At 26.1% G+C, this 27,232-nt stretch overlaps 1 protein-coding gene across 6 annotated transcripts in view; it reads left to right on the top strand.

The window, feature by feature from the left end:
* Positions 1 to 22,928, top strand: part of LOC129971579 (unconventional myosin-Va-like) — a 54,929-nt gene extending 32,001 nt beyond the window's left edge. For 3 of the 6 annotated variants that reach the window (XM_056085472.1, XM_056085473.1, XM_056085474.1), the window contains 16 exons: positions 386 to 562; positions 1,957 to 2,062; positions 2,831 to 3,002; positions 3,987 to 4,107; positions 4,666 to 4,743; positions 6,493 to 6,583; positions 7,916 to 7,957; positions 9,006 to 9,143; positions 10,603 to 10,754; positions 11,684 to 11,773; positions 12,479 to 12,629; positions 13,968 to 14,110; positions 14,736 to 14,807; positions 15,867 to 15,952; positions 20,278 to 20,449; positions 21,330 to 22,928. In XM_056085472.1, the coding sequence (XP_055941447.1) occupies positions 386 to 562; positions 1,957 to 2,062; positions 2,831 to 3,002; positions 3,987 to 4,107; positions 4,666 to 4,743; positions 6,493 to 6,583; positions 7,916 to 7,957; positions 9,006 to 9,143; positions 10,603 to 10,754; positions 11,684 to 11,773; positions 12,479 to 12,629; positions 13,968 to 14,110; positions 14,736 to 14,807; positions 15,867 to 15,952; positions 20,278 to 20,449; positions 21,330 to 21,602 (2,064 nt within the window). In that variant the 3' untranslated portion in view covers positions 21,603 to 22,928. The remainder of the gene's footprint in view (positions 1 to 385; positions 563 to 1,956; positions 2,063 to 2,830; positions 3,003 to 3,986; positions 4,108 to 4,665; positions 4,744 to 6,492; positions 6,584 to 7,915; positions 7,958 to 9,005; positions 9,144 to 10,602; positions 10,755 to 11,683; positions 11,774 to 12,478; positions 12,630 to 13,967; positions 14,111 to 14,735; positions 14,808 to 15,866; positions 15,953 to 20,277; positions 20,450 to 21,329) is intronic. The other 3 variants (XM_056085476.1, XM_056085477.1, XM_056085478.1) reach the window with 3 other exon arrangements.
* The last annotated feature ends 4,304 nt before the right edge of the window (positions 22,929 to 27,232 follow it).

The raw sequence follows: 27,232 nt of genomic DNA, 5'->3' as shown, positions 1-27,232 counted from the left end.
TTATTCTTAAGAATATATTAAATTCCTTATATCCTGGGGCAAATATTTGATTGCAACAGTAATGTTCCTTAACAGTTTAGAACTGCAATCTAGATTTTTGTTGTAATAATTTAAGCTGTCAACATCAGTGCAAAATTTTGTCATATTATTGTGGTGTTAATTAGCAGAGCAATAAACAGCTGTCTGTTCCAAGGTAATTTTACAATATTTTCTTGTTTTTAGTATTATTTCTGATCAAGGTAACGATGTAGTTTCTCAAAATTGAGTAGTTACCATGAAATGTGGAAATTTTTTTTCCCATTTAATTGATTTTTGTTTCTTTCTTCTTTTTTATAAATTATAATATCTATAGGTAGTTGAATTTTCTTTCTTTTTCAAATTTCAGCTTGATTCTGAAGATTCTGGTAAAGATATGGTGGATGTTACCCTGGTACTGAAACTGCAACAGAAACTTAAAGCTCTCGAATCCGAGAAAAATCGTTTAGAAAAGAAACTGGAAAATCTGGAAGCAAAAGAAGAAGATTCTCCCAAGGAAGAAAAATTCCTCAAAGATGCCATTCGGGTAGGATAAACTTTTTTTAAAATGAATTGCCTGGTTGAAAATTTAACTGAATTTTGTGGCCTGATATCTCTTTCAAATTAAAATTTATCATTGTTGCTCTCAGTATCTTTTCTGTATCTTTTAGACATCACAACAAGGCTGGTTTAACCATTAGGTTAAGTGGGCGTTAGTTTTGGAGTGCCATTAATTAATTCAAGGGGGCCTAAAAATTTAATATATTGTTTTTATTTCAATTTTAAATCAAAGGGTTTATTTAATTATAATCTTAAAAAGTTGAAACTAAAAATATGATTGGAATTTGCAATTAGATAACCGTAAATATTTTAGTATTAAATATGTAGATCTTTAAAAAAAAGATAATTCGTGTGAATGTGACTGTGTGAATATTTCTTACATTTATAATGTTGCTGGTCAAATTAATCATCCATATGATTAAGGACGGCAAAAGCTGGTTTGCTCACTCTTATTTTGAAATAGCAGCAATTTGCATAATGTGAGAAAATAATATGGATAATACAAATAATTTCTTTTTTCCCAATTTTTTTATTAGTTTGCACGACATCATATTTCTTTTATCAAAGGAACCTAGATTAATAAGATGGTATTGCACTGCATCATAAAATTGTATTAAATTCTAAGTATGGAAAAATTGTGGGCTAAAGCAATTCTTATGCATTTTAGAAGATAAGTTAGTTTTAGTAAGAGATGAGTGGTCATTTTGGAACTCTTGATCAAGTTTTTATAAAATGTTAACTTCCTTTATGAAAGACAAAAACTGAATCCTTAGAGAACAAAATCACTTTCGAAAAATTGCATTTTGTTTCTGATTGTATATTGTGCATCAGACTTGACACTAAATACCAGTAATAAGAGTAATTGTGCATTCAGTATATATGCAACTTAAAGTTGGATGTTTTTATGCTCATTAAAGATGGATATGTAGGCAGTTTCTGTCAGTTTGTTTTAAATAATAATTTTTTTTCCTGTGTCCAAAAGTTTCAAAATTTATATATGTGGAAGAAGTGTTCTGTAAAATAATAGATTATATTCATAACCTTCCAGAAAAAATATAATTATTCTGTTTTATGGAATAAACAAGCTGAACATTTCTCGTAAATATTTGTTTAAATGTCAAAAGCAGAGTTTTTTTTTTTTTTTTTTTTAAAGAAAATTTTTATTAATATATTATTTTTGAAAATATAAATATTTGGGATTAAGTATTGACTAAGTATAAAGATCATAAACAAAAATTCTATTAGAAAATAGGATTAAAAAAAAACAATATTTTGTTGTGAATATATATATTTAAAAAGAGAGATTACTGTTGAAAATTAATAAAATAATAGTTATTGTTATTTTAGACTGCAATTAGAATTAACTTAATTTGTTTGCAGTTACAAGATCTTGAAATGGAGAACTCTAAACTGAAGAATGAGATTACCAAGTTGAGGGAATCCCTAGCCAAGGAAGATCCATCCAATAAAGCTCAGGATCTTTTAGGTATGTCTCACCTGGTTGTGAACTTTTTCATCTAATAACTTAGTAGCTTGGCAGTTATGCTTTAAAGTCTTCATTTATTCGTCTAGTATGCACTAATTTTGTGTGTAGATACTTTTCAAAATTATTTCTAAATTTCATAGTAATTATCTTTAAATACTCGCATCTAATTAGTGTCACATTAGACTCCCATATAACGGAGTAAAAAGCTCAAATTATATGAATCTAGATTATAGGGAATGATCCAATACTGCAAATTTATTTACAATAGATTTTTATGTTTATAAATTTCCCTTACTCTGAGATTTCCAAAAATGTATATTTATAATGACACAGAACTTTTTAACTATGCTATATGTGAGTAATATACTTTATCATTAAATTAAGTAGATAAATAAGAAATCTAGGAAAATAATTAATAAATTAAATCTTTGTTTTTAATATTACTTTCTTATACTCAAAGCAAATCAACCTCCTTGAATCTGGCAATGTATAAATAACTCATTTATTAAGTTTTGTTGGTTATTCTATTATGAATGATCTGCATTATATTTTTATAGCAATGCATATAAATAACAATTAAAGATCATCCTTCTTGGAAGAACTTTATATTTAAATAATCATTAAATATGTTTTCTAATTGCCACTGGAAATACGAAATAGAATTTTGTTTAAAAACATTTTCCGCATTTAAATATGCATGCAAAATTAATGACTTTTAAAGTTGTGATTTCATTTATCCAATTTAAAATCATTCCATTTTATGATCAGATCAATTTGAAGCAATGCAAGAAGAGCTTGAACGACGCCGGGAAGAATGCATTCAGTTGCGTACCATTTTGGCAGATCGTAACCTTCCACCACAGCTGGCTAATCGAACGGAACTCATCAATGAGGATGGGGAACTACTTATGGCCTTTGAAACACAAAAAGTTCTGATCAGGTAATAACATTATCTTAATCAAATCTTTAGACATTTATCAACATAAATAAAAACAAAATATTTGCTTGTGTTTGTATGGGGAAAAAAAATTATCATTATCAAAATTTTATCATTATATTTATTTTTTTTAGAAATTTTTTTTATCTAAATTTTATCAATATATTTCTAACCAGTTCAACTTAAACATTGAGATATTAAAAATTTTAAGCCATTCGCAAATCTTGTTAAATTGTTCTTGTTTTTTCATGCTTTTGTATTTAAATCATTTTAAGAACTTATAAGTAATTATTTCATTGTTACAAGAGTATGCTGAGGAAAATCTTAAGCTGCTTAGATATTAAAAGTGAGGTTAAAGAAAAGGATTTTCTTTTCGAAATGTGTATAGAGAAATTTTTTCCCCAGATATTAAATTATAATTTCTTTTGATAATTAATATTCTAATTCATTCAATTTTGTCAGTTCATTGTGTTTTTATACTTTGTTTATTGTGTACAATTATGAAAAATTATGCATTATTCTAATTCTTGTATTTTATTCCTGTATAATTAATGATGAAAATCTTTAAAAAAATGACAATGTTTAGTATGGAAAATTATTAGAGACATATCTGATCATTAAATATGGATTGTAAATGCTCCCTTCTGTAACATTTTTGTTATCTGTTTCCCTTTTCTTTATATTATTCTTTCACACACACATATTATATATTGCACAGAGAATCAATTTAGAGGTACTTACTAAATTCATTAAATATGGTCATGAGTGGGAACCAATTCCCATGTTTTGAATTAATATTTCTCTACATTATAATAAAAAATGTATTCAACAGCGAAACCAACTTTTTTTTTGTTTCCTTGTCTGTAATAATGTTATAATTACATACAAATTTTTCTCTTTATCTTAAAATAATTATATTTACCTCTTATAAAAATGTAATTTATCAGTAAATGCCTATATATTTATTTTTTAATCTTTAAATAAAAGGCAACTTGAAGCTGAAATTCAAGCTGAAAAGAGCAATGCTGAGAAGATGGAGAAAGAGCTAAGACATGAATTGCAGAAACTTCAGGAAGATAATGAACGCCAACAAAAACTTTTAAGCCAGGTCAGTTTTCAAAATAGATTAATCTAAAATCTCTCTCATATAATACAATTTTTTTGTATTTCATAAAAAAAAAAAAGAAAAAATCTATATTTGATCAAATGCAAGTAATCTTGAAACACTAAGATTTAGTGACCAAATTATTATATTATACCTATGTTTTAAATTAGCTTTTACATTAGCTGTGAACCAACAATTCTTTTTGATTAATTTTTTTAATTATATGTGTTTTGTTAAAAATAATCATATCAAACCTATATAAATAAAATTGAAAAATCAGTTTTTCAATATTATTAATATAAGTTCTTTCTCAACCATCCAAAAAAATTCTTTTGGATGGCCAAGTTGGGGATGTGTTTGGAGCAACCTTAGAATCCATTAGATGGTATGCAGTTGTTTTTGCCTTATATATCACTTGATGTAAAGGGAAATGATAATTTTGATGAAGAATTTGACTCTAAAAATTCATATTTTTTTATATGGCATATATAATTTATCATGTATATGCAAAAGAGAAATTCAATTTTCGCATTTAATGATTTTTTCCCCCTCTCATTGCAGAATTTGAAAAAGACGCCTCAAGCCCAGACTGAAGCCATTTTACAACATGAAATCAATCGTTTGACTGGCGAAAATGTGGTAAGACTTTTTATCCAATTACAAAAATATATGCTTTTATTTTACTGGAAGTTCTATGTTAATTAGCTCATGTACATTACACAAACCTTTTCTAATTCTCCTTACATTTTATACTAGGATGCAGAAGTTGCCATCATGCTATTAACTCACATTAATTCAAATTTGCTTTTAAATTATCAAAATGTATTCCCATTTTGTAGTAAACAGAATATTTCAAATATTGAAAAATCATATTAATAGAATACTGAAAATTGAAAAAGTTTCAGAACATGCCTTACACAATCGTCATTAGTAAATCTATTATATTTTGAAATGAAAATAGCTTTTTATACCTTTTAATTTTAAGTAATTTTTTATTTAAATTGAAGTCAGAATTATTCAATAAGAATTAGTATTATTTTTTATATGGGAAACGAATAATTGTTATATACTTCAAATTCATGCTTTATTATTATCAATACTGTCTAGAATATTAATATTTTGAAACATCATAATTATGTAGTAATGGGTTTCTATGAACTTCCAATTAATTTCAGTTTTGTGATTAGAATACCACTAGTTTAATTTCTAGTATTCAAATAAACTTTTTCTTTACAGAACTAATTTTGTTTCTTAATAATTTTTCTTGGGCATCAGAACATTTTATATTCAATGAAAAAAAATAATAAAAAATTAAGGAAATTTTAAATAATTGAATCAAGAAGTATTTATTTTGAATAATCTATGGAATTGTAATTAAAATATGTAATTAAAGTATATCAGTAAAATTTTAAAGTTTAGATTGAGAAGGAGAATTGCTTCTATTTTAAACATAACAACAAATGGTGTCAGACTGAATGTTGAAATTGAGCATGTTGACAATTGCTGGTGATGTTTTCATATTTATAAAGTAACTTGAACTGCTTAACCACAGTTGTGTGTATGTGAGCATTCTATTAATAAATGTATTTTAAAACATTTATTATATTGTTTTTGTATTTTTTTTAAATTGATTAAATTAGCTATATCTAACTGTAATATTTTTGAACTTTCATGATATTTAAATTAAAAAATATAATTATAAATTAGGGTTCTTAAATTATGGATTCAGATGGCTTGTAGGAAAATTTCAAAAATATTCAATGGCAAATTTTCTGCCATTTATCAGTATCAATAAAAAGAATGGTTAAAATAGTAGTTTATTTTATGACAAATGTTTAATACTTTAGAATCAAAAGCATTTAATTTTTGTTTTGTTTATTATTTTAAAAAATCTTTATTTTTCCTTATTTTATTCTCCAACTAAGAAAGCCATAAAAAAAATTTATCATCGTATATTGTACTGTTTAAAAAATTTGTCAGGTAATTCAGGCTCCCAAATAGGAGTTTAAGAATCTCTGCTGTAAAGAAATAATTTTATTGTTGAACATATTGCTTTTGCTGAAGAGTAGTTTGTTTGAAGAACTCCTATTAAATGCTTGTGGATAAAAAAAAAAGCATTTTACAATTTAATATTGTAGAAAACATTTAATCTTAATTTTTTTATTAAAACTTTTATTTCATATAAATCATTAATAATTTATTGTTTATAAGTAATTAATATGAAAATTCTCCAATTTCCTTCAACTTATTCTATAAGCTATCTTTCATTTTATATTTATATTTATCGTACTTTTTGTATTTATATTTATTTATATGCATAGTTTTGTATTGAAAAATATATACATTATAATTACTTTAATGCTTCATTCATTCATTTTTGTGCATAAGGATTTGAGGGAGAAAATAGATGTACTTTCGGATCAGATCAAGAAATACAAAAAACAGTTGAAGCTGTATGCAAAGAAAGTTAAAGATACAGGTAAATTCTTAAAGCAGATATCTTTAATTCTTTTAAAATTAAAAATGGTGTAACCAGTTTTTGCTATTTTTACTTTTTATAAAACTCTTAATTATTTATTAGAGAAGGAATTTTATTCTATAAAAAGTTTTCCTCCCCATAAATACAGAAAGGGGTTGCTGATGCTATTGTCGTATGGAAGCCTTGAATTTTTTTTATAGTCCGATAAATTTTTCATGTCTGAATGGATTTCTTAAATTTTGTGGTGTAAGGAAATTGACCTTGAATTTCTAGATTTTGAAAAAATGAACATTTTAAAATGAAACAAAATAAAAAAGGAATATTAAATTAAATCCTTCTAATTCATCTAATTTTTTGATTACAGCATCTTAATTAAAGAGGAGATGTCTTCCATATAGAACAGAAAACTTTATTTTAAAATTTAAAATGCATTTTGTATTGAATATTTTTGTGTAAGTTAATAAATTAGTTTGATTGGCATTAATTATTTTGCTCTTTGTTTAGGTTTATATAAGATTTGCTACATATTTGAAAGCACATCATGAATAATATTTTTAGAAACTTTGTGGGAAAACTATAATACTCAGGGATAAATATCTTGATCTGTCATTACCGGCATCTTTAGCATTTCATTTTTCTGAATTTTTTTTTCATCAAATGGAAAATTTAAAAATTTTCTGAATAAAAATTTAAATAGCTGAAATTCTTACGATTTTACTGATAGTATTAAAGGAATTTTTAATTGCTTGAGAGGTTAAATTCTTAAGGCTTGAAAGATAAGAACTAAAATCCTGAGTAATTTCCTTTTCTTGTTATTCAACTAAAAATGCGACAAAATTCTTATTCAGGTTCTTTGTTTCTAATATCTTACCAAAAATGCATGATCGCTGAAGTATAATTTTACTCTATAAAAGGAAGAAAGAAGTTAAAATATTAAAAGAAAATATTGTAGTTTTGAAGATTACTGCAGTATAGTATTGAAATTACTTGTAACATTAATTAAAATTGAGACCAAATACTATGAAAAGGGGGTGGGGGGGAGGAAATGAAAAAAAAATCTTAATGTGCACAATGAATTATTCTGCCTTTTTGAAAAATAATTGTTTTTGTTTAAATGTGTGTGTATGTACATACTTCAAAATATTTAACAAATTTAAAACATACTGGGTATTACTTTAAGTCATATTTGTTGCTTTCGGTTACACTAATTGTTGCCACTAATGTCTTGTGTATAGTTGTTACTACTTCTTTGTTTCTTCTTGCACTAATCTCTGTTTGGTGGTGGTCTTTGTTAATGTGCATGTGGTCTTTTCTCCTTTTCTGGGCATCCAGGTGTGACCTCCAAGCGATCCTCTGTCATTCTTGGTCTTCAAGGTAAAGTAATTCTCCTTGAATACTATTGAATATTTCTGTTATACTTTTCTTCTTTGAAACTTCACCACAACCTGCATTAAGTTATGAAAATTTTCTAATCTTTAACAATTTCTAAGATTTAATTTTTAAATACTTTTTTATTTTTAAACTATATTTTTTATAAATATGTTTATATCATTTAATTTTTTTATAAATAAATGATGACTTTTTTTTTAAATAATAAAATTTTGACTTTTTTTTTATTTTTTTGAAAAAAATATTATTGAAGTACTTTTTTTACATACTCTTTATCTTTTTGACATTTAACTCGAATGTCTTTTTAACGAGTTGTAAATTTATTGTTTAGATAACATTAAAACTTTGTAAAAATTAAATTGTTTCATAGTAAAAAAAATTTGAATAATTGAAATAAAAAAATATAGGAAATTCAGATACCTAGTTTAAAACATCATATTATGATATTGTAGGCATGATTCATCCGTCTAAATTACTTTTTGAAAATTTACATGTAATTATAGCAATGTTCATATGTACAAAAATAAGTATTATCATTTTATGATAATATATGTTTGCAACCTTACCTTAACTCTATTTACCAACCTCATTTAAGAATATTGTATATCATTTTAAAAGTATTTAAAATATTTTTTAAATTTTATTAGAATTTACAGATTTTTTAAATATATCCAAATTTTATTAAAATCTGAAATAAGATTGTAAATTGATAAAATTAATTTCACTAAAGAGCTAATTTTTTTAAAAAATTTAATGCTTTATGATAGATGCTCAAAAATAAATGAAGAAAACATGAAAAGTACGATTAATTTTTAATAAAAAATTCTAATTGTTTGAAAAAAAAATCTTTCCTTTTTGGAGTACTCATAAAAAATAACTTTTTGCCAAATAGACAGATCTATATCCAGCAATCTGCTGTATAAAGTGTTTTGAATGATTTTTTATACAGCATATTTTGCATTGTGTAATTTACAAATTAAATCTAGTTTATAAATATTATATTTATATTTTTTTAATTCATTTTTTTTTCTAGGCGATGTCACCTTAGAACTTGAACCTAAGGAGAAGCCAAATGATATGCCATTGGTGAAGCACAAGGAGGTCTCTTACTTGGGCATGTTTGAATATAAGAAAGAGGATGAAAATATCATTATCAAGAACCTTATTTATGGTTAGTTTAAGATTTATTATATTAAATAATGTCAAGGTATTAGAATTCAAATACTGAAAAATCCTTAATTATAACTTTGAATTTTTTTTTATATGAAAAGAAATCTAATTGTAAAATACCCTTTGTATTAAATAATTAAAATGCTATTTTTATTTTATTTTATTTCGAAAGGTGCAGTCTGAGAGCAAATACTTTTATATAATAGTGAAATGCTAAAATTTGCCTCTAAAAATAAATTATGAATAAGTAAGTTTAACAAGATGTCAACAATTAAATATTATGTTAACCCTTGCCTTTTAATTTTGCTATGATTTTAAATCAAAATAAGTATCTAATAATGGGTTAAATAAACTGAATAATTAATTTCTTTAAATTTTTATATGTAATAATTTTTCTTCTTTTTTTCTTCATATAATTCTTGATTTCTCTTGCTGCAAAACTGAAATAAAGATTAACGTTTCTAATAATTTTATGGATTTATATTTGAAAAACGTGATATGCAAGAATAGATTCTTTTGAACTGTTCAAAAGAATTAAATGTGATTGTATTTAAATATGAGAAATATAGCTAATTGGTCATGCAATTCAAAACCTTTAAATAGCACAATTTTCTGTCAATATATATTCACAATTTATTTGAAGGCTAAGTTGCAATCTTATCATTAAATTGTTATGCATTTTTTTATAAAGAGTTAAAAGATTAACATAACAAGTATTGATTAAAATAAATAAAAGGGAATGAAAAATGGAATGAAATTGCATATACTGAGGAAAAGTATCTACATTAGGCACATTTCATTTATACAGTAATCTCATTCTTAAAAATTATAAGATTTTACGATTAGAGTTTTTCAAAGGCATGGATTTATGATTTCTTCCTCAGTAGTAAGTGACTGATCAGGAAATAATTCAACATCAAATTTATTTCAAACTTGAGACTTTTGTTTGGTTATTTGTTAGCTAATATATTTTAAAAGGTTATATTATACATATGAAATATTATTACATTTTTTGTTTCATTTGTAGCATAATTTTTATTGTGGTTAAGTAACATGAGATCTCCTTATCAAATAGAATTACAATAGTAACAGGATAACCCTTTCCATTCTTTTCAAATTGTTCGATCTGGGATCTGTGGCAATATATCTCTTTATAACAATTGTTGTTTTAAAATACAGCAAGGGAATAATACAATCTGCATAATTATTAGAAAAACCTTATAGATTAGTATTAAAGAAGAATGAAATCTTAATAGCTTAGTGGTATAGTGTATACGCAAGGCCTAATCCTTGATAATGAAAATAATCTATCGGTACAATATCTACTCTGCATGAGGAAAAGAGAATACCTGTACTTTTAGTTTCTGTTATATATTTATGTATGTTGCCCAGAAATCTTATTATATTTCATTTAAAATATTATGTTATAAAATATTTTTTTTGAAATTATTTATTTACAGATCTGAAGCCCAAAGTGGCTGTTAACTTGCTTCCAGGATTACCTGCTTATATTCTTTTCATGTGCATACGACACACAGATTATATTAATGATGATGAAAAAGTGCGAAACCTCCTCAACAACACAATACAAGGAATCAAACGAGTCATAAAGGTTTGTTGCATATAAATATTATATTATTTATTTATTTTGCTAGATTAGATTAACAGGATATAAATTTTTAAAATGATATACTAAATTTTAAGATCTGCTGTTAATTTGGTGTGATTATTTAAACGGCTTTAAATAAAATGATAATTTAAGAACAAAAAATGATTGTGTTTTATATTAATTTTTAAAAAATTATATTTTTAGTGTTTAATTCTGTATACAAACAAATTAGAACATTACAAATCTTTGTCTGCTTTTCCATCGTATTGCTTTTGGATTGTTGAGAATATGCAATTTATTTCCTCACTTTCAAATCATAATGTTTTAAAATTTGTGAATCATTACAGAAGGAATAGTAATAAATTATTTGCCCATGTCCAGATACATAATTAGGATAAGCTTCAGATTTATTTTTGAAGAGTTTGTTGCTTGGTTTCATAAAATTTAAGCTATATTTATTTAGTCAGTTTTCCAGTTTTCAATTGATGTTTTTAATGATTTTAGCTCTTCTTTTTCATTATATTTAAATGACAATTTTGCATTTGTATCCTGAATAGTTTGCATCATTTCAAGATTTACCATTATATGAGGAAGAAAATATTTTTAAATATATTGAAGGGCCATCCTCAAGAATGCAATAGAAATCTACATATTAATTCTTTTTTAAGTTGCTTATCTCATGTTGCATAATAATTATTGTTGTCTAGAGTTTACGTGTACTAAATAGAAGTCCACAAGGTATAGAATGAATATGTGCATGTTATATTGAACTTGCTTCTGTATGTAGTCTTGAAAAAGGGAGGACATTTTTTTTTTCCCTGCATATATTATTCAGTTCTTAAGTTGTAAATTTGTATAAGTACATGAAAATTTATGAAGCGGCATCATTTAATTTATTTTTGAGTAATTATTATATTATTTTTGTATTTTAGAAGCGACATGATGAGCTGGATTATACAATCTTGTGGCTGGCCAACACTTGTAGATTGTTGCACAACCTCAAGCAGTATAGTGGTGACAAGGTAAAATATCAACTTATTTCTTTATAAACTTCATTAAACTTTTAATGATATAAATTTTAAAATGTATCAATTTTGAAATTGCAGAATTTTTAAATGTTAGTATGACTATTATTGATTACTTGACTAACACCCAGAGCTGCATTTTAGAAACTATTGCATATTATCCCCCCCCCTACACACACACACACACACACACACACACACACACTTTGAATGCTTTTTTGCTTAATTTGCAATTGCAAAATATTAAGTGTTCCTTATTTAACAAACTTTTCTCTTAAGCTGAAATCAGTAAAGATGTTTATTATTCAGCTTTTTTGAAATAAAATTTGTTGAAGATATTTAAAATTAATCCCTTGATTTTTTTTAAAGAAAGATTTACTTGCTAAATGAATTTAAATATAAAAGAGAGAGAGATTCTGATATATATTTGATAGTCTATATGACGAATTAAAAATTTAATTATTGCCAAAAACTGTCTAATTTGAAAGTTTTAAAAATCTATTAGATAACCTTAATTTGATATTTGATTAAGTAGTTTGAGAAATAAGTCTTAACTATATTTAGAAGAATAATCAAAATTTATGTCAAAATCTTAACTGTGCTTTTATTTAATCATTATAAGTGCTAAAGTAATGATTCAGTCAATATTCATTTATAATGAAAGTATTTCTAATAGTAATAATTTATTTTACCTTTCTATAGGTTTTCCAAGCCGAAAATACTCCCAAGCAGAATGAGCAATGTCTGCGTAATTTTGATTTATCCGAGTACCGTCAATTGCTGAGTGATGTAGCAGTCTGGATATATCAAGCCATCATTAAACTCTTAGAAGAGAAAGTTCAACCTTATATAGGTAAAGAAAAAAAATAGTCATAGTGTGCCTAAAATTATTGCATTTTAAATTTAATAATATGCAGTCCTATATGTGTATTTTTATACATTTTATATGATAATATTTTGTTATTTACGGGATGGTTTAGTGTTCTATCAAAAAACAAATAATCAACAGAAAATTAATTAAAAGATAAAATAGAAATAATAATAGATTGTGAGCAGCCTTATATTTTTCTATCTTTCAAGAAATTATTTAATACTTACTATGCATTTAACACAAGCATAAGTAATAATTTGTGAATACTTGAAACAGCATAAGTAGCTTTTTATGTAATGTTTTAATTATTTTTGTATGATGTTGTAACTTCAAATCTTTTTTTAAACCCTTTATCGAAAGTATTTAAAATTGATCATTTAATTGTAAATATTAATTCATATTTAAATAAGATTTTTTTTTTTTTTTTTTTTTTTTTTTGCTTAAAGATTAAAATTTTTTAACTACAAATACGATTCACTTAAGACAAACAAATTTACATAGTTTTAACTAAATGGATAAGCTAAGCTTTCATAGTTTTAAATTTCATCCTTTACAACCTGTATCTATATATTGCCACATAATATATAGAAAATTTACTCTTTTTGAATAACATCACTTACTATTAATACTTTAATATTTTAACTTATGGATTTTCAATAGCACTTATTATATGCTGTCTATCTTTGGGGGATCAAATTGATTGCTTAAATTACTTATATAAAATTTCAATTGAATTTTTTGTATGTAATTTGGTCTTAATAACTTCCTCAGCAAAGTATTTTTAAACTTCAAATTTGGATAATAATATAACTCGTATTATTTTAGAAGCCTTATTCTTTCTGCTCAGCATTTCTAATTTGCTGTCATTTCATATAAAACCTGAAGTTTAATTTCAAACAGCAAATTATTTTACCATAAAAACTACAAGGATTTAAAGAAGAATAATTTAACTTTGAAGTTATATACTTAATTTATTTCATGATTTATTTAATATATCAAAGGATTATTCAATAAAAATTCCTGCTGTTTAAAATCAACAAAACATTCAACAAACTGTGTTAAGAAAGCAAAACATTGGGCTAAAAAAGTAATAATATAAAAATGTTAAAAAATATATGAACTTCCAAAAAAATTGTTCATTCCTACTTATTTCTGAAGTAATCATAACTATTTTATGTTTGAGTATTTATTCATTTTCAAAATCAGCTTTTTGGAGTATTATTTTGTTAAATTATAAGAATACATTTTTATCGAAATTTGAAGTTTTCCTATTTTTAAATACTTTGAACTCTCATTTGACTGTCTTTAATATTTTTCTAGTGCCTGCAATTCTGGAGCATGAAGCCATTCCAGGAATTTCTGGCAACAAACCCTCAGGAATGCGAGGTCGTTCTTCCAGCGTTGCTCGTGAAGTGGATGCCCCCATTGACCCGCAAGCTGCTCTTGATGGCCTTTTAAGAGAGGCAAGTTGATTCAAATATAAATTTTCAAATTTTTTTCCCTCTGCATTCCTCTCCCCCTCCCCCCCTTTTTTTTTTCCTTTTGCCATTACTTTTAGTTGAAATATTTCTGGGAACTGAAACTGTATTAGTCTCGATTTAAATAACAAAAGTGCTTATTTTCATTTTTTTTTAAAATTAAAAGATGACTTGATATGTCAAAGGGAGACAAAAATTCATGGTTTTTATTTATATGAAATCTTTATTAGTACTACATTGTTCTCTGATCAACAGAATTTTTGCCTTCATTAGTAAGCACTTATCAACATTCTAGCGTTTTCTTGAATTCAAGATTTAAAAAGTTAAATAATAAAGACATGTTATTTTGCAGATTTTTAAATTTTTTTTATTGCTTTCTATTTGAAGGAAACATGTCAAGAAATTAAAAATACTTTAATTTATTATTTTTAAATTCAAACCTTATAAATAAAATTGTAAATTTTTGTATTTTCTGTTTCCAGCTATACATTTATGCAAGTTGGAAATTTATACTTTTTTCAATTTCATATACCTTGAAATTTTAGAATTGTTCATAGTTTGTTTATATTTTGTTAAGGATTTTTAATTGTATGAATTTTGCATTTTCCAGTTAGGAGCATTTTTCAAGGTGCTAAGCATTCATGGTGTAGATCCAGAAATCATCACTCAAGTTTATAAACAGGTTTGTGTTAATTTTTTCTCCTTTCTATGTGAAATAATAAATGTCAAATTAAATCTACAATTCGATAAGGCTATTTTTCAAAATATGTGTGCATTAATTTTATCGCTTCTCTTTAATCTGCTTCTTTATTCTATCTAGTTTGTTGGAATAATTACTATATGAAAAAGTCTCTTTGGCATTTAAATTTTTTATTGAAATGAAATAATAAATATTCAATGGGCTGCTGGCATTAGATTATTATTCATTGTGAGATACAAATGTATGCTTAAAAGGTTAGAAGACTGTTGAAATTGTAACATGTTCTGGTTTTTAAAAAAGGCCAATATCTGCAAAGAAAGTATAATTAATGAGCATAACTGCTAAAATTAAAAGTAACTATTTTAGATCATTCTAATATTCTTTCATAGCATGGGGTGAAAACAGTATTACTATGATTAAAGTTGTAAAATGTGAAATTCACAAATATTCTTTTTGATTGTGGAGAAATAAATTATATATAATAATTCATATAAATATTTTACTTTATAATTGTTTTTTGGCTATGATATAATTTTGATAATTATTTGCAAGATTCTAACATTTGCTTGTATAAATCAGCCCTTTAAGCAAAGACATATCTAGACATTCAATATTTATCAAAGAAAAAATTCACACATCTTCATATTTTATAGAAATGCAAACTATTGTATAAATTTTCTTCTGATTTATGCACTCAAGTATTAAAGAATAAAACTGATATTATGATTAATTTGAATAGTTAATTTTTTTATAAATAAAAATTGTTTTTAAAGAAATAGCATTATCTTGTAAACAAAATAGGGACATAACTAATTTTGGCTTTTACCCAACTAAAATTTATCCAATGTAAATTAAATGTTTATTAATATTGATGAAATTCACTCTCATCAGTATTAATGTGTATCGCAATTTAAAAAAAAGTTGAAATCTAAGTTTGAAATGTTTATTTTCTGAATTTTTTTTATCAAGTTTAAAGACAATAGTTAAGTTTGCTGAATGTACTATACTGTTTTGTATCTCTTTCTCATTGCTATTTTTTAGCTCTTCTACTTCATTTGTGCCGGTGCTCTTAACAATTTACTTTTGCGCAAAGATATGTGTCACTGGACCAAGGGAATGCAGATACGGTCAGTATATTTAAATTTTGCCTATATATGCAATATGATATAGCATAATTTTGGCAGTTTCATAACCAAAAGAATACAAATTTTGAATGAACGTAAATTTATTTTTCTACTGAAGGGCAAGATTTGTACATGAAGATGAATTTGAAGTTTTGTACATGAAGATGATGTTTGCTTTCATCAAAATGCAATAGAAAGAGAACATAACTTTTTCCTTTAGTGATTTTACTAAGAAATTCTGATGGGGATTTCTTTGATATGTGTTGATTTAGGAAAGGGAATTTTAGGTATCTTTGAAAGGAGTGTGTAGGCATTAAGAATTTTTCTTTCGCTCTGAGCAGGAAAAATGCATTAGTCATTGAATTTTTAGGGTGCATGTTAGAAATAATTAAATAAGAAAAGTGTGACTTGTATCAAGAAATAAGAGAAAATGCTAGAATAAAGTAATATGGACTAATTTAAGATATAAAAAAAAAAGGAAATTAAGATTTAAGTTACGAGATATCATTGCATACATACATTGAAATTGAGTTGAGCAATTTTCAAACTCAGAATTCTTTTTGTAATTTATTTTTAAGAAAATAAAATGTTATTTCTAAAGTTCACAAGCAGTAATTACTAGCAAATATTAAAGGAATCTATCTTGTTTTAAACTTAACTTTATTTTATGTATGCATTTTTTCATGTTTGTAATTAAATAACTTCCTTATTTGACAACTAAAATAAATGCATGGACTTATTTTATAAGAAATAACTTGTTTTAAAAGGAATTTGAATCATTCATTATCACCAGTATTGTAGAGTTTTCCTTATGTAAATTTACTTTTACAGTAATCCCCCCCCCCTTTTTTTTTCTTTGAAATCTTATAAAATTTCCTTGAAATTCTATAATTTTTTTTTTTAAATCAAAATATCTTTGTAATTTTTTTTGAAAAACTGTCTGCCTTTACTGACCAACTGTTTCACCTATCTATTTAGTTGTTAAATTCAAAAATTTGTAGAAGTCATTAATACTGTACTTTATGCTAATAATTTGAAATGAAGTCCACTCTGTGAAATAATTTTCTAATGAATTTATGAACATAATGAATTGATATTTTTGAGCAGCATATCTAATAAAATTAAAGATTCAAACAAATGGCAATGATAAACTAAGCAAAACTTAAAAAAGAAATGTTTACTTACAATTAATTCCAAGCTAAAAAATGAAATCTAGATGCCTTAGAATTAGGAACATATCTTTAGGAGTATATCAGTTCACAATTCAAAGTTTGATGATAATTAAATTAAATCTGATGTTGACTGAGCTGTAAATTAATGCAGTTATCCATCACTATATTTTAAATTCAGTTTAACTTCTAGTAAAAAAAGTTATAAAATGAATAGTTTTTAAAATTTAAAAAAAATTGTAATATATTTAAAATATAATTAAATGAAATTAAAAAGATATTGACATATTTATGCCTTTATAATATAAAACATTTATGTGAGCAAAAAATTGTTTCAATATTATTTTTTTATGTTTCATCGGCTGTTTTATTGTACTAGTGGTATTGTAATCGAATATATTGAAAGATTAGCTTGGCATATAATTTAAAGATTAATATTAATAAATATATTCATACATTTCCATCTTTATAGTATTGAAGTAAGCAATGAGATATTCTCCCTTTTTCTAATCTTCACTCCTTTATTTATATTTATTTTTCTTCTTTTTTATTTCTTGTGGAGAGTAAGATTTTCTTTCTGAATTATTTGACCTGCAGATTGTAATAATTTATATATGTAATGATAATTTAAAATCTAATTTAATCCAAATCAATTTCCTAAATTTTTGCCAAATTTGGCCCATGTTAGGGTCATTCTAAAATGTTGTTTTGTTTCCTGATCCCTTTCCACTTTCTCTGTTTAATTTAACTGAAGCTTTGTAAAAATGATGTGCCATCAGTTCTACGTGTCAAGTGAAAATGATCCCTCCGTTGCCCTTGTTGAAAGTCAACACGTGTATTGAATCGACAAGTAATGGAAATCTCATGTTACATATGATCAGAGATAAAATGTTCATTCTCTTCCCTTCGTTCTCTCTTTTCGCTTTGAATTGTTTTGTGTTGTGTGCTCCTGCTTCTACATAATGCATGCTTCTCCAAAATAAAATAAAATGATGTCAAGAAATCGAAAATCTCTTCACTGTCTTCAAACCTGCCTTCAGCTTTCAAGAAATATATATATATATATATACTAGCTGACCCGACAAACGTTTTTCTGCCATATAAATTATTTCTAGTGAATATTTTGGTTGTTAATTAAAAAAATAACGAATGCATTGTAAGTGTGTGGGGATGGGAGCTATGATAGAAAGAGGAATGGAGCGCTGTAGACGATGATCGCCGATAAAAAAAAAAAAAAAAAAAAAAAAAAAAAAACACCAACCATTTATTTCTCAATACAATGTATTTCATTAACGTAACGAACATATACATTGTTTGTTCTCTTAAAAGTTAAATGTGAAGTGCAAATAGTAATGTATTTTTTATCCTAAAGTAAAAAATGAAATAAAGAAAATCAATATTCACTTCGAACAGCAATTGAGTCTACGATATTTTTTGTCAGTCCGTCTTTAGCCAACACAAATAAGCTCGATGATTTGCCCTCGCAAGAACATGCCACGTACAATTGTCTGGGTGAGAAACATGGTGTGCCCAAATTTAAGCTGCAAACAGATATCGTTTGGCCTTGCGACTTATTAATTGTCATCGCGAATGCCAATTTAATAGGAAATTGAACGCGTTTGAATTCAATTGGCACGTCTGTGGGAATCATTGGAATTCGTGGCAGCAAAACATTTTCGGTTTGGAATTTGCCATTCAAACTGCTGGCTTCGATAATAACGTTTTTCATCAATTTTTTTAATGACCAATCAAGTGCCTTTGCACAGCCGTGGTGGGTTCAAATTCCGAAGTAAAATAACCGAAGATCCAACTTTCAGTCGTAGAAGGTGTGGTGACATGCCTCTCAAATCCAGTGAATTCAAAAACTCTTTTGGATAATTTACAACTTCGTTAGCATCGCAAACTGTATGATACCAAGTCACCTAGCAACAACTACTGTATCTTGAAGTTTAAATCGTCGAATTCCACATTTTTTGGAATTATTCAAAAATGGCTCGTTCTGCCAGCCACGCATGATTTATGTATTGAGTGCGTACATCGGGAAATATGTGGTCAATGAGAGCATTTTGCGAATCAACGATAGTGCAAAAATTAGTGGACAATTTTATGCAGCCAGTATTTTTATAGTCCGCAACTTTTCCATCACTGATATCTAACAATTGGTCCGAGAATGTGTCAGTAGATGGCTGGACTTTTTCAACATTATGCCACAGTGGTGATGATTTCAAGCAAGCGTTAATCTCATCAGCGTACATTGAACGTGGATAGAGACACCCTAATTACCTAGCGTTATTAAATATACTTGACGTCCTATTCTCATACCTACCAAATACACATAAAAAATTTCATATAAGTCGGTCGAGCCGTTTCGGAGGAGTACGAACACAAACACCGTGACACGAGATTTATATATATATATATATATATATATATATATATATATATATAAAATATAAAAGTTCAGTTAAATATTCTATAATATTTAAGCTAATATCATTAGAAGGATAAATCTTCATACATGAATATTGTGCAAAAATAATTCTTGTATGATTCTTTGAAAAAATGGACAAAAATGCAGAAATTTGATTTAGTTTTTTTTAAAGAATTTTTTTAAAGAAAATAAAGGAATTTATATTTTCCAAAGTGCAGCTTCTTAACCTTTAAAGTATATGTGCGAAATTTAGTAGTAATAAATTCATTTGTCTATTCAGTATATTGTCAACTGACATATTTCTATGTTTATTGGCATTATATGCTAAAAAAAAAATTTACGATACTTTAAAAAACCTTTCCATCTTTTTTTTTTAAAGATCTTTTCAGACAATGAATAGTATGTTAACTATGAATTTTAATATTTTGTAATTTGTAATCTATCTATAATTTGAATAAGTAATTTTATATCTTTTATTCAACAATAATTCAAAGAATTTATGTCTTTAAGATGATGTTCTTGGAAGAAAAGTTAACAAAAAGATGGCCAATCTGAAATCTTTTCTCTTTTATCTTCCAAAAGTAAACTAATAGAATTAAATTATATTCTGTGTTAATTACTTGCTTTTATCTTTTATATGAGTTCTATTATGGTTTTCTGAATACAAAAATTTCATTATTAACATACATTTTTAGGAGAAATAAATCTTATTATTATTTTTTCTTAAGGTATAACCTGAGTCACTTGGAACAGTGGTGTCGAGATCTTCGCATACAGCATACCGAGGTTATCGAGACACTACAACCCATTGTACAAGCATCACAGTTGCTTCAGGCGCGGAAAACCGATGAAGATGTGCAGAATATCTGTGACATGTGTGATAAGCTCACCACATCTCAGGTTCGGGAACTGTTTTTTATTTAGAAAATTCTTTAAAATTGTTTTTCATTGTTGCTTATTGAAATGAAAATCTTTGACATAACATATTAAGAAAGTTTTGTTATAAGGATGAGAAAAGGAAAAAAAAAAAAAAAAAAAAAAATTAAATGAGGTATTATTAATTTTTATTACTTTAAAAAAATAAAAGATAAAATTTGTCAGTTTATAACATATAATTGAATAAAACTAAAGACAGAAGATGGGTGCTCAAGGTTTTTCTATTTGCTATTCTTTTTTTTTTTGCATTAATTTAAATTTTAACTATTTTGTCTACTTCATCCTATTTCAGTTTTAGAGAATCCATGTTGATAGACATTTTAATCAGCATACCTATTTCTCAATGTTAATAATTGTACTGATTATTCCCCACCAAATGAGTAAATAATGAAATTATTTTGTGTGGCCTTGATTCATTCACAAATGAAACTAGTAGTAATCATTCATTCTATTGATCTTCCAACTCTAAAGGGGGCTGTGGTAGCCTGGTGGTAAGGTCTCGACTTCGGAACCAGAGGGTTTCAAGTTCGAGACCTGATTCCACTGAAGAACCATCGTGTAAGCCAGTCCAATGCAAGTTATATCCATCGGGGTCAAATGTCCTCTCGCTGGTGTGGTACAGAAGCTTAGAGGGGGGGGATGCCAGTTCAGTTGTCGTCCTCGTCATCTGACCTTGGTGCAAAATTATGGGCACTAGCTCTGTCCCAAAATAGTCCTAGTGTTTGCTTTAAAAAACATAACGTTAATATAACAATACTCTAAAGATGGCTGCCCTGAACAACTTGATTCAAATTTTTAATTAATTCATTCATTATCTAACATACACAATTTTCTTTTGGTGCAGATTGTGAAGATCTTGAACCTGTACACACCTGCAGATGAATACGAAGAACGGGTCCCTGTCTCTTTCATTCGGAAGATGCAGGCTTGTTTGCAGAAGCGGGATGAGATAGCACAGGGTGGTTCTGCTATTACTGTTGCAGGCCCCTCCACCCTTTTGATGGACACAAAGTATGCTTTCCCCATCCGCTTCCCCTTCAACCCTTCCAACATTCAACTGGAGGATATTGTTCTGCCTGACTGCCTCGACTTGCATCATGTCCTGCGCAAGGTCTAGTGCCTTTACATACTAGAATTAGTTTGGATGTGGAAACAACTGAATGGCCAGCAGGTGGTTTCAATCTCCTGGTATACTTCGTGCCTGTGTAATGTTTTAAGCTCCTGAATCACTGAAAAAGATCACTTTTTGAGGATATTTATAGTTCATGAGCAGTTGTTGAGACATTTAGAGATGCAGAGTTTTTCTGAGTTCCTGGATTGCCATTCTGGGGTATTTGGATCCTGAATGTTACTGTCCCAGAGAGCAATATCTTGGAGGCTACGGCAGTTGCTGATTATTTATTATTTTCCCTATTATGTGAGTCTATATTATATCAGATATAAATATGTATTTAAGAGCTATTAGAGAGAATTTATTGTGATACTGTACATTTGTCTCGAACGCACGCTTCTAAAGATGGGATTAGATTTATTTGTACACATCTTACTTTTGAGTAAAAAATAAAAATATGGCCATTCTGTTCTTACACCTTTTACATTTTTTATAACTTAATTAATTTAATTAAATTTATCTTTCATTTTGAGTCCCGAGTGCCATAGTTGAATGCAAGATGTTCTGTCCTAAATCGTGCATGTGCTGGTCATGTGCGAGCCATTTTAATTTTGCCATTGTGATTTAATTTTTTTTGTTTATTTTATGAATTTTTGTTTCCCAGAGAATGGTCTTTCCTTTTACAGAAAAGTCTTCCAAATGTCCGGAAATCATTTGTGGTTTTAATTTATTACCAGATCTCCAATTTTTCGTCAGCAGTTTACTTAAATTGCAGTTAATGCTTTCTGCTATGAAATTGTGATTATTTTTTCTTCTATTTTGTAGCAGATTATTTTCTTTTGATGACCATAAAATTGAAAATAAATTCTTGTTAGTTTCTTATTAATGCATGCATTTTAATGTATTTTAAAGATTCAACTACCTTTCTTTATAATTTGAATTAAGTGAAATATGAGGAATTTCTGTAGCTGTTTTATAATTATTACTTTTAATTCCATTTTTTAAAAATTGTTTTTGAAAAATCAGTTACAACAAAAATATTAAAGTAGTTAAAAATATAGGAAAACAATTTTCATTGAAAAAATAATAATTTTTTTAAACTATTGATAGCTTTGATACAGATGCATTTTTTCTAGTATTGCCAATATTTACAAAAGTTTCAATTTGCAGCCCTTTAATTTTTATAGATTTTTTCATGATAATTGTTTTTGTATCTAAACCCATCTGCATTTCTTTTTCTGCTATTCATAATAAATCTTTGCTTAAAAATTTATAACAAATTTCATTTAGATTTTTTAGATGTAATTACATTCCAAAGTTATTTATTCATTTTTTTGTTATACCTTTAATGGAAGTTAATAAACATTTACATACTTTTTAAACATAAATTATTCATTTTTAAACTAGAAAAATTGAATTTTTCATAATGAATTCATTATAGGAATCGAAGTTTATTTGTCTATCTTTGATATATATTGTTGCATTATATTGTTTCTAAAAAATATTTAGAAATCTTAAAATAACTTGCATTCCATTTTTACTTGTTAATTATTTTTGTTGCATAGTTTTCTAATTTTCTTGCAAGATATATGAAATTAAAAATGAATTGTTTGACATTCCATTTATATTTTCTGTTTTGTTGAAATAGATATTTTTTAAAGAAATTATTATTCTTATTTTTTAGTTGTTTTAAAATTATACTTTGTTATTAAAAATTATTTCTGTTCTTCACTGTTTTGTTTTTGATTTAAAAATGTAGATTTGTTAAAAGAAATGTTACTTATATTTGAAGGAAACCTTAGACTTGATAGTGTTGTAGGAAATGTGATTAATCTTTATCTTAGATGGATATGCTACTAATTTAAGATTTCAGAAATTAGCCAATTATTCTGAGTCTCTGTGGATAAAGAGCTCCATTAATTAGAATTTTAGCATTTGTATTTTTGCATTTAGTATTGTGTAGTTAAAACAAACAAGCATTTTTATTTTATTAGCTGAAACTGCCTGAAAAAGCTATCATTTATATTAGCATAAAAGATTGCATTCTTCAATATGTTAATTTGAAATGCAAATTTGTAAAAGTCCAGCAGTTGAAATTTTGATATAATTAGGAATGGGCTAATAAATACAAATTATATAAATAAAAATTGCTTTTATTTTTATAAAAGAGTATGATATATCTGTCGCCTATTTATGTGTAGCCTTTTGATGATTAATTAATTTGTATGTGGGGTAGAGCATTGTTTATTTTGTATTAATTTTTTTTTAATTTTAAACTGTACAAAATGAAATTTTTGGTAATTAATTGAAATTGCACGAGTTATAATTTAATCATCTCATTTTAGTGTTGTTTTAAAGGCTGCTGGTTTTGCCTTTTTTTAAGAATATTTTTGGAAAATATGGTATTTAAAATGTTTGGCCTTTAAAACTTTTTTTTTATTTTTTAAAAGTTTAAAAATATCCATATGTTTCTGTTTCAGATACAATAATTTATCTAGTGGGGATAAAATATAAATAAAGTATTAATTCCTTATTTTTTTAAAGTTTCATATGGTGTAAATTATAATATAAAGCATTTAACAAATCATGAATTTTGATATATTATTTTGAATCATTACTGTGCTGTCTGTAGGTTTGCTTAAATATGGGACTTTCTTTCTTTCTTTCAGAGAAATAATTATTTTATGTATATCAAAATCTTCCAACTAAAATGCATTTATATTATTAGATATGCAGTAGACTTGGTGATTTATTTTAAAAGACTGTGTCAAGACATTTTCTGTGGTTTTTTCTTATTTTGAATATAAATAATGTATTTAATATATTAAAATTGTTTTCCAAATGTTAAGTAAAGTATTGTTGTTTTTGCCATAAAAAATTTACAGACTTTTGCATTTGAAGGAGGAGATTATATTTGTTTTGTGATGGATTAAACATTCCTCTTAAAGAATGGCCCTAATTTTTGTAAGGTACATTAGTGTTAATTTTAATTATTTATATTATGTGATTGCAATTGGTGGGTCAGTGTCAACAAATTATATAAAAAAAATCATGAATTTAATTTTATGTTTTTAGAACTTTTTGTACTTTTCTGTGTTTTTGTAAATATGTGATACTTCGTGTTCAAATATGTTAGAATAATGCATTCTATTCTAAATGAATGTACAATTTTATATTTTAACCCATTAATGCACAAATTAATTTAGCGTAAATTTCTGCAATTGAAAAATTGAAATTACCATAAATTAAAAATCTATCTATTGATTTTTCTTTAGAAAATTTATTGAAAAATCCATTGAAAATCATTTTAATGAAATTTGTGATTTTATTTATAGATCAACATTAAAAAGTCTTTTAAGTAATGGCAACATTTCAAAATAGTACAGAATTCTGATGAATCCAATTGTAACAATGCCATATACTGTGCCACTTTATAATCTCTTTAGGTTTCTTTTATAACACTGGCCCACTAATTTGTCATGTACAGTTTTTACATTTGAGCTTAGAAACTTTTTTGTATCTGTGCCTACTTATTTTTCACTTACCAATTCATATTTTGAAACTTTTTTTAGAAGTGCATTTATGTGTTTGATTTATATTTATAAGTTCATCGTACTTAGAATGTGATTATGTAAAGAGCGAGTTTTATTTCGTGTTTTGATGAGCTAGAATAGAACTTAAAATAGCATGAAAAATGTATTGGTTGTGTGATTGCTTTTATTTTAATTATTCTATTTCTATTTGATCATTGCATTTTTATTACTGTAGTTGAAAGTTCTTTGTAAATTATTCTAAACAGCTTTATACTGTGCTACAATAGTAAGTTACTGACAAAATCATTTTTCACATTAAAATAGTCGAAACATTCCAGTTTTACTATTTGCGATAATATGTAAATAGTTGTTTAATAGTCCCTTTCTTCCACTTATTAGAGCTTTTGAATTTTGCTCACAACTTCTTAAAAGACATTTCATCTATTATATCACAAATGATAATTTTTCTTGAATTTTTTTCTAATTTTTTTTACAATTGGTTCTTTATTTTACTTTTAAATTCAATTATTATTATTATTTTCAATTATTTATTTTTAATGGCTATGTAATTATTATTTGTCTCTTCAAATAAATGGCAACATTTCACTGAAACGTGAAATAATGACATAATCTATAGCAATGCAAAATAAACGAAAGTAATTCTTGGAATTATTGATATGTGAATGTTGCATGTCTGAAATTAATCGTAGGTTTTTGAATTTGTTTAAAATTCATATGTGCAATAAACAGTTGTTTACGGTTCAAGTTTATAAAATATAACACCCTGCTTTCTTATATACATATTAAATGCATGAACTTGAAGTAGTATTTCCTTTTTGGCATTGCTGCATTTCATTAAAAGATCAGATGAATTTATTTCGTGATAGAATTTAAAGTTTGTTATCGGATGATCATTAAGAAGTTTTTGAGACAGATAATTGTAATATTGGATCTTTTTGCTTATGCTACAATATTTTTTGATTTTTTTTTAAAATTATTATCTAGATTTTTGAAAAATATTTTTTAAAGAATAGATTTGTACTAATCCATTGAAACAATTTTTTAAATAGCATATCTGTGAATGCTGCATTCTGGACAAAAACATATAGAGAATCTACGGGGATCAATATTTCTTTCACTCATACAGATAGCTTTAAATCTGCTCGAACAGAAATCCCTATTTTTATACCTCTGTTAATTGAAAATACTTGGATGAGTTAAAGATTCAAGGTATTTTAATGTGAAGAATTTTTAAAAATATAAATTTTTAGTGTAGTGATTTGAATATGAATTTAATGCTTTTTTGTAGATTAATCTAACTTGTCATTAAAATACTTTATTGAACATAATTATTTTTACTTGGCTTTAAAACACAATGCTTTATAAAACAACCGATTTCATAAATAACTTTCATTTTCCTAGGGAATTTTTTTCAGATTAGAAATAGATTTTTAAAATTAAATTTGTTATTAATTTCAAAGAAATGCATTTATTCCAAACATGCTATAATTAAGTTCTATTTAGTTCTAGGAATTCACGTAAAAAACATATGAAGTTACGTCCATATATATTCTCTTAAGAAATAAATTAGATAGAAATTGCTGGGGTTCACATTTCAGAAAGTGAAATAAAACTCGTCTCTGTTACCATTGTAAATTAAGAAACTAATCGGCGTTAAGTTTTGTTTTAGCTGGATGCACGGTCGACCATGTAATACAACTAAAAGTCTATTACTTGTTAATTATTTTTTAAATTTTATTTGTTTTTGCCTGTCTTGTGTGTAGAGCGAGATAATAATGTGTGTGAACAAAAGCATTAAAAAAGTGTTTTTCTTATGCTTGTGTTGAATTATTTATTTAGAATTGCTGTTTCCTGATGTATGCATTTCAATTTCTTTTTTATAGAATCCTTTATGACATTAAATCATAATCCTACCTTTTTGATTGAAGAAATAACTCGTGTTTCAGTAAAACTTCTTGCATTTTTTTTTTTTTTTTTCAATTCATCCCCTCAACAAAAATTTTCCTGCCGTATGTGCATGTACATAAAAAAGTGAACATTGCAAGCAATACTCCTAGCCAAAGGCCTTGCGAGACACTAGAT

This window comes from Argiope bruennichi, chromosome 6 (assembly GCF_947563725.1).
Source record: "Argiope bruennichi chromosome 6, qqArgBrue1.1, whole genome shotgun sequence".
Classification (NCBI taxonomy): domain Eukaryota; kingdom Metazoa; phylum Arthropoda; class Arachnida; order Araneae; family Araneidae; genus Argiope; species Argiope bruennichi.
Note: the sequence above shows the minus strand (reverse complement) of the source record. Positions and strands in the feature narration are given on the sequence as shown.